The sequence below is a fragment of the Chlorella variabilis genome (genome assembly GCF_000147415.1).
Source record: "Chlorella variabilis unplaced genomic scaffold CHLNCscaffold_25, whole genome shotgun sequence".
Taxonomy (NCBI): Eukaryota; Viridiplantae; Chlorophyta; class Trebouxiophyceae; order Chlorellales; family Chlorellaceae; genus Chlorella; species Chlorella variabilis.
Window position 1 is genome coordinate 172895 of NW_005435063.1, and position 7193 is coordinate 180087.

General features: G+C 65.1%; 4 protein-coding genes across 4 annotated transcripts in view; 1 reads left to right on the forward strand and 3 right to left on the reverse strand.

Moving 5' to 3' along the window:
* Positions 1-44: 44 nt before the first annotated feature.
* CHLNCDRAFT_139492 (hypothetical protein) lies at positions 45-1344 on the reverse strand (the record flags this gene model as incomplete). Its single annotated transcript, XM_005844025.1, has 4 exons — positions 45-139; positions 301-1009; positions 1114-1161; positions 1333-1344. The coding sequence occupies 4 exons, from the start codon at positions 1342-1344 to the stop codon at positions 45-47; spliced, it is 864 nt and encodes a 287-aa protein (XP_005844087.1).
* Positions 1345-1506: 162 nt separating this feature from the next.
* On the reverse strand, positions 1507-4699 carry CHLNCDRAFT_139493 (hypothetical protein; the record flags this gene model as incomplete). Its single annotated transcript, XM_005844026.1, has 6 exons — positions 1507-1537; positions 1685-1965; positions 2074-2286; positions 3539-3984; positions 4116-4394; positions 4564-4699. The coding sequence occupies 6 exons, from the start codon at positions 4697-4699 to the stop codon at positions 1507-1509; spliced, it is 1386 nt and encodes a 461-aa protein (XP_005844088.1).
* A 706-nt stretch (positions 4700-5405) lies between these two features.
* On the reverse strand, positions 5406-6314 carry CHLNCDRAFT_139494 (hypothetical protein; the record flags this gene model as incomplete). The annotated part of the gene is made up of 2 exons (XM_005844027.1): positions 5406-6014; positions 6171-6314. 2 exons carry the CDS (start codon positions 6312-6314, stop codon positions 5406-5408), a joined length of 753 nt encoding a protein of 250 aa, XP_005844089.1.
* Positions 6315-6618: 304 nt separating this feature from the next.
* Positions 6619-7193, forward strand: part of CHLNCDRAFT_139495 (hypothetical protein) — a gene marked incomplete at both ends in the record, with an annotated part of 6846 nt that continues 6271 nt past the window's right edge. Inside the window, 3 exons of the mRNA XM_005843935.1 lie at positions 6619-6629; positions 6838-6880; positions 7006-7118. Coding sequence (XP_005843997.1) covers positions 6619-6629; positions 6838-6880; positions 7006-7118 — 167 coding nt within the window. The remainder of the gene's footprint in view (positions 6630-6837; positions 6881-7005; positions 7119-7193) is intronic.

The following is a 7193-nucleotide window of genomic DNA, read 5'->3' on the forward strand; positions in this document are numbered from 1 at the left end:
GGGACACCGCCCAAATGCGCCCTCCAGCTGCCGCACCGCCTCTTTTAGCTGGCAGCTGTACATGACGCAGCATGGTTGCTGGTGGCGGCGGCATCTGCCGGATCCACTGCCAAAGCTGCGGCAAACTCGTTGGCGGCCCCTGCGGGCGACAGGCGGGGGCACACAAGTGGCGGCGAGACCAATAGGGCAGTCAGTCCGTGGCAGTGTCAGCCCGGCAGCAGGAGCAGGCACCAGCAGGCTGGTGACGGGCAAGTGCCAGCTCCAAGGTGCGCCTGCCTGCTCCCCCAACACAGCCCTCACCTCGGTAGTCGCGCTGCAGGAAGGACAGCAGGCCGCGGTTGCGGTGCACCAGCAGCTGCCGCCACTGCCGCTGATGCGCCGCATCCTGTTCCCCTGCGGTGCCGCCGCCTCTGCCCGCCAGCAGCAGCTGCTCTGCATGCTTGAGCGTGTGTTGGGCTGTGCTCAAGTCGCCCAGCATCGCCTGCACTGTACCTGCCTCTGCCCACGCCTCTGCATCGCTGACATCTGCCCGCAGCAGCTGGTTGAGCAGGGACAGCGCCGGGACATACTGCCGCAGCTGGCAGTGCTTGTTCACCAGGGCGAGGAGAGTGTCCCGGTGCCTCCGCTGCCACAGCTGGTGCAGGTGGTTGCTGCTGGCGGGAAGCGCCGTTGCATCCCCTGCTGCGCCTCCTTTGCTCACCGCCTCTGCCTGCCGCGCGGCACACCAATCCAGCAGCGCATACAGCCGGTCCACAGCCTGCTGCTGCCTGCCCAGCCGCCATGGCACCTCTGCCGCCATGATCCGCAGGGCAAAGGGCACCAGCGACTGGCCTTTGCTCATGTATGCACCATCATTAAACCTGCCCAGCTTGCTCAGTTCCGCAGCTGCGTGATCAAGCATTTTCAGCTTTAGAAATGCCAGGGTGTGATAGGCGGCGACTGTGAGGGCGGCGGCCGTGTCGGTCGCTGTGGTGGAGGCACACCGCTTGGCCACCTCCCGCCAGCGACCCTGCGATGAGGTTTAGCAAGTATGGCGAGCGCTGGGGAGAATGAGCGGGCCGTGGCGTGCAGGCGGCCTGCTGCCGCCTTGTGGCCATCGCGCCTGTGCCCCACCTGCAGCGCCAGGGACTGTAGCCCTTCCACCCCATCAGGAACCGGCTCCTGGAGCGAGGGAACGGGAGCCGACCACACTGAGGACCCTGCAGCGCGGGAGCTCTCCTCTTCAAGGGGGTGCGCCATCCCTTGCCCTCCGTGATCAACAGATCATGGGAGGCACGATGGATGTGCCTTTTGGGGAAGGACCGGCACATGCTGAACGTGCTGCGTGCCCACCGTGCGCTGCATGGCGTACGGCGTTGCAGCATGCGCTTCTGTGGCTGGCCGACCCCAAGAATGCTATATGATCCTGTTGTGTGTTGCAGGAAGTAAAGGGAGCGTGAATGGCAGAAGAATCTGAAAGCAGGTCAATGCCCGGTTGAAATCCAGCAGAAGGCGAGCGGGCAACCGTCACTCATCGGGCGGCGGCGCCCGCAGCAACCTGCATGCCGCCCGGTGCTGTGGCCACTCCATCCGGCTGCAGGCTTCGCTGCAGTAGCGCACCGTCCGGCAGCCGGTGCACAGACGGCCCCTGGGGGCCGCAGCCTCGCTTGCACCCGCCAGCCTGCTACACCGCGGATTGCCGCACTTGAGCAGCGCCAGCGCGAGAGCCCGCCGCTCAGACAGCTGCTTTTCCTCTGGGCTGAGGGGCTGTCTGCGAGGCAGGGAGCTGCTGCTGGCTGCATCCACTTCCTGCCGCTGCTCAATCAACGATGTGCACAGCTGCAGGGCGCGCCTGTGACACTGCCCATCGTCTGAAGACAGGCCCTCCACACATTGCTGCACGTCCGCCTGCTGCGTCGGCTCGGCTTGCAGGTGGAGCACCAGCTTGCGCAGCAGGTCACAAAGCGCTTGGTACAACATCCCAGCCTGCACAGGCACAGACAACTCGCTGCTGAATGCCTCGGCGGGACAGCCATGCCAGGCTAGCACAGACCAATGCCGACGTGCCATCTGCCTTCCAGCCCCACAGCCCACCTGCGGCACCTCGCCGGCCATTTGTGCCAGCGTTGCGCCAGCCGTGCACAGCGCGCGCACCAGTACCCCTTGGGCTGCCAACCGCGGCAGCACGGCCGGCTGCAGCTCGGCCACCCGCGCCAGCATGGTCACCGGGCCGTTCAAGGCAGATAAGGTGGTGCCGTGGCCGTCGGTGTGGCCGTGCTGAGGTATGCCGCCAGGCAATTGCAAGGCCTGCACCAACAATGGAGCGCCGCAGCGCAGCAAGCACTGCCGGCTCGAAAAAAGACGCCGCTGCAGCTGCTCAATAGCGTTTGAAGGAAGGAAACAGCCACCCACCTGCAAGCTGCGTGTGGCGACGTCTGCCAGTAGCCTGGCAATGTCAATGCCTGCGGCGATGCTGCTGGCGGTGAGCAGCAGGCGCCATAGCGGAGCCAGCTCTCGGTCGCTTAAGAGTACGATCAGCAGCAAGCAGTGCCGCTGATCGAGCACACTTGGAGGGCTGCCAAAGGACTCAGAGGATGCTGTCAGCACCATGGCAGTGCCAAGGAAGAGTAGCAGGCAACACTCCAGCTGCCTGCAAGGGCGCACAATGCGCAAACAGCCATGGATTGCGGGGTGCTATTGCCAATGCAAGCAGCAGGCTAGCACAGCATACAGTCTCCCTCCCCTGGCCTGTACCTGACAAAGGGGCGCCGGTGGCGGCCTGGCAACGCTCCCACCATGCTGCTGTTCATTTGATAAGCATGCAGCATAGCTCGCAATAGGCACTTGCCCAGGGACAGAGCTGTGGATTCCGACACAATTGCCTCCTGGCTGACTTTCAGTGATGCCGAACCCACAGTGAGCACAGTGCTGCCAGCTGATGCACTGCTGTCGCCGCCTCTGCTGCTGCCACGACTGCTGGTGTCAGCCCATGCCGTGCCGCAGGCAGGGAGGTGGGGCGCCAGCGCATGGGCCAGCTGGCAGGTGGTGACCAGGGCATGGAAGCTGGTGATGGCGGCTTCTGGCGAGGGCAGCGATCCTGACGCGAAAAACAGCATGGTTGTGGCTGCCATCGGGATGGCCAACGCAAGCTCCGCAGCAAGACTTTCCTGCACAAACGCCCAGCGCCGCCAGCAGCTGATGCCAGTGCCGCCAGGCTGCGCCAGGTGTCCTCACCGGCGGTTGGCTCATGCGTTGGCAAGCGTGGGAGCAGCGGTGCCAGGCGCAGCAGCGCCTCTGCTGCTTGGCAAGATGCTCGGCAAGAATCAGCGCTGCTTGGCAAGCTGGCGTGGTCGCCATCAAACAACTCCAGGCTGTCCAAGAAATTCGCCCAATAAGCTAGCAGCATCCCCCATTCACCGGCCCGGCTGCCCCAGCACTGCACACCCAAGCTGCTGCTGTCAAGTACCGCCGCTGCACGGGCTTGGGCTACAATTCCCTCTGCTTCCGCGACCTCTGATGCCAGCTGGAAAAGGAGTGGCAGGCCGCCAGGGCTGCCCACCTGCTGCACCAGCACTGCTATGTGCTGTGCCGACACGGGCTGCCCCTCCTCGGCTAGCGACACCGCATCGGAGCACAGGCTGCCCATCAGCGTCAAGAAGGCGAGCACGAATTTTGCCTGCTCAAAGCTGGCGCTGGCTGACCGCAGGTGCAGCCGCGCCGCAAGCGAGCCTGTCGCTTTCAGAAGGCTGTTGCCACTGCCGATGCTGGCTGTCTCGTATTGGATGCGCGCGTCGCGCAGGCAGACCGACGACAACACCTCGGCCACCTGTGCCAGTATCCGGCACCATTCGTCATCCTCCACAGATGCCGCCTGCTCAGCCTCAGGCAGAACAAGGCAGCGGGCGCCAAACTGCACCAGCTGCCGCTGCAAGTCGGGCCGCGACTCCACCTCAGCAGACAAGCCGAGGCAGGCGTTTGCGCAAAAAAGGTTGCGCAGCGCCTCAGCTGTCGGGCGTGGAGGCATGTGGCTCCCTGCAGTGCAAGCTGGCCCGGTCCCGGGCTGAGTGCAGACGGCTTGCAACAATTGCAGCAGGCAAAGCCTGCCTCCTCTGCATGGCGGCATGCCATTTGCTCACCCGCGGCATGCATGGAAGCCAGGGCGGCTTGGCACACAGCCGACACCCAGGCGACAAGCTTCGGAGGCTTGAGCGCCGTTGCCATCAGCAGTGCTGCGGCGCGCTCTGGCACCGCTGGCGGCGGCGTAACCGCTATTCTGGTCAGCAGCAGCGTAGCTACACTGCAGTTGTGCACACACGCGTCTACCAGCATGCTGGTGGGGCTGGTGGGGCTGGGAGCCAAAGAGACGTCTGCTGCGAAGCGTTGCAGCTGCGGCACCATCAGCTCTAGCGGCACCACTGCAGGAGGCCAGGACCAAAGCAAGGCAGGCAGGCTGCGCTAGCAGAAGGAGAGGCCAGAGCAGTAATTCTCAGGCAGCCAGAATGCCATGCTGGGTGCCCAACAGGCCACCACCCCGCCTGCAAGGCGTGCACACCAGCTTACGCCGCTGGGCGCTGGGCCACCCACCTGCCGCGGTCAGCAGGCGAACCCAGTCGCCTTCTGTCAGCCGCAGTGATCCCTTCCGCACCAGGTGGAGGCAGGTCAAGGCATCACAAACAAGCAGCCCCCGCTTGGTGTGGTGGGCAAACGCGTCACTCTGCATTGCGTGGACGCTTGCAGCTCTGTGCTCCTGCCTGAGGGACATGGCGACGTCTGCCAGGGTGGTGGCCAGCTGTGCAAACGCCCTTCACGGCATGGAGTGGAGGCGGCAGTGGTCGGGAGCGGTGATGGGAGCGGTGATGCGGCGGCGCCTCAAATGCTGCGCAGCAGCATGGCTGTCCGTCATCACAACAGCAGGCGCATTTTACCTCGTCACGGAGCTTGGCATAGGGCCAGCAGGCAATTCTCCGAAACACAGCAAGCGGAAGCGCTGCCCTGCCTCCATCCCAGAGCGTGTGGACTCTTCGCCGTCATCGGCCAGGAGATGTACACTCAGAGCCGAAATGAGGGCGCTGAAATGCTGCCACTCTGCAGGAGGGTTTTGCGCCATGTCGCGATAGTCCTGGACAATAGAACCGCGATGGGAGCAACGCGTAGGCCAAACAAAAGCAAGGCATTTGAGGGATTGCGCGCATGTGTGGACGATGGCGGCCAGGCTGGATCACGCCCATGCTGCGCGAGGCGGGGCGGCGCCGCATGCTGCTGGTTATGAACACTGAGAACTATCACGTTCATAATCCGTTTCCATCCGCCTGGTGCTGACTGCATTCATTTGAGCACACGGCGGCAGCGCACTCCAACTGCCCCCTGTTTGTGCTCCACCCTGCTGGTGAGTACGCATGCGTGCGTTGTTGCTACAGATCCAGCCATCAGGTGTTGCCATACAGCCCCGGATCGGTCAGCGGGCGCAGCAAACAGAAGAAGCCCAGCAGGCCGGCGGCGTAAGCGGCCGTGGTGGCTCGTCGGTGCTTGGAGCCTGGCAGCGGTAGCGCCGGCGGCCCCACAAAGTTGCAAAAGGCGTGGGGCAGCACGGCGGCAGCGAGGTGGCGGGTGCGCACAAAGTAGTAGGCCGCCAGCCAGCCAAAGGCGGTGGTGTAGGAGAGCTGGAAGGCGAGCGCTCGCAGCGCGCTGCCCAGCGGCAGGCCCTGGAAACGGGTCAGGTCGTGCAGGTGGTGGAGGTGGGAGGCGGCAAACAGCAGCGGGGACAGCCAGACGCAGGCGCCGGGGCCTGCCCGGGCAGCTAGCAGGTAGGAGATGAGGCAGCCCCGGTACAGGAACTCTTCCAGCAGCGGCGCCGCCAGCCAGTTGCGCAGGCGCACGAGGCCCGGCAGGGCCGCGCCCCGCTGCTGCCACACCCCGCCAGGGCTGCCCGCCAGGGCCACCAGCGGGCCTGCAAACAGCAGCGCGGTGAGCGCCAGCGGTAGGATGCAGGCCGCCGCCAGGCCCGGCGCCCGTAGGCCCAACGCCGCCCGCAGCGCCTGCAGCAAACATTAGGGACGTTTCAATGCAACGGCCCAGAATCCGCGGGCTGCTTTGAGCACGGGATAGGCTCAGTGATGAAAAAATCCACCAGGCGCGGTCGGGACCCCACCTGGTTGCCGCTGCCGCCTGCCACCAGGAGGCGCCGTTGGCACCCACCCCGCCATCCCGGCCGCCACGGCGGGAGCAGCGATGCGTTGGTACACGGTCTGTGAGCGCGGCTGGTTGTACCAAAGGTATAGCGGCGCGACCTGGAGAGCAGGGAAGTAGAGGGAGGCAAAAACCCAGGCTGACCACATGGCTGCTGCCGCAGGACTCCCACAATGTGAAGGGATGCAGCCGATCTTCAATCCTGCGCTCTTCTGCCTGCCTCGGAGGAAGCCCAGCAGGCATAGCAGCGACGCCAATTTCTTGCGCCTGGGGCATGCAATGCGCCATCCAGCTATACTGTGTCCGCTGGCGTGGGTGATAGAGCCTGTGGGCAATTAAGAGGCGCGCCTCAAGCCCTGCAGCCCGCGGTGCGACGCTGATCCTCTCCAGGCGGGACCCAGCGGGCGCCAGGCCGCTGCAGCACCCGACCCTGCCGGTGCAGAGAACATACAAATGGCGGACGAGTGAGTTTGGCCTCCTCTGCTCGCCCACGTGTGATCAGGCACCCCAAGGGACGCGCCAGGGGCTCGCCTGCGCCAGGGCGTGCATGGTCGAGGCTGCGGAGCACGACTGAGATGCTGCCAGCAGCCTGCTTGCACCTCGGAAGAGGTCCCCGCACGCCGCCTGCGCTGCCGCTTGCGAGGCCCAACCTTTGCGTCCTGCGGCCTGCAGGGACGACATTCTGCGCATCCTGGTCTCCACCGACAACCACTTGGTGCGCGGGGGGTGTCTGGATTGCTTGCGTCTGTGGCAGGCAGGCCAGCGCCCTTGCCCGCCCCACACGATGGCCGGCGCCCAGCCGTCCGCCGCCGCCCCCTCTGCTCCCCGTCCGCCCCGCAGGGCGTGTGGGAGAAGGACGAGGTTCGCAAGGACGACTCGTTCATTTCGTTTGAGGAGGTGTTCCAGATAGCGGCCGACAACAATGCGGACTTTGTGCTGCTGGGCGGGGACCTGTTCCACGACAACAAGCCCTCCCGCAAGACGATTGTGAGCGGAGCTGGCGCCCGAGGATTGGCACCCAGGGCCAT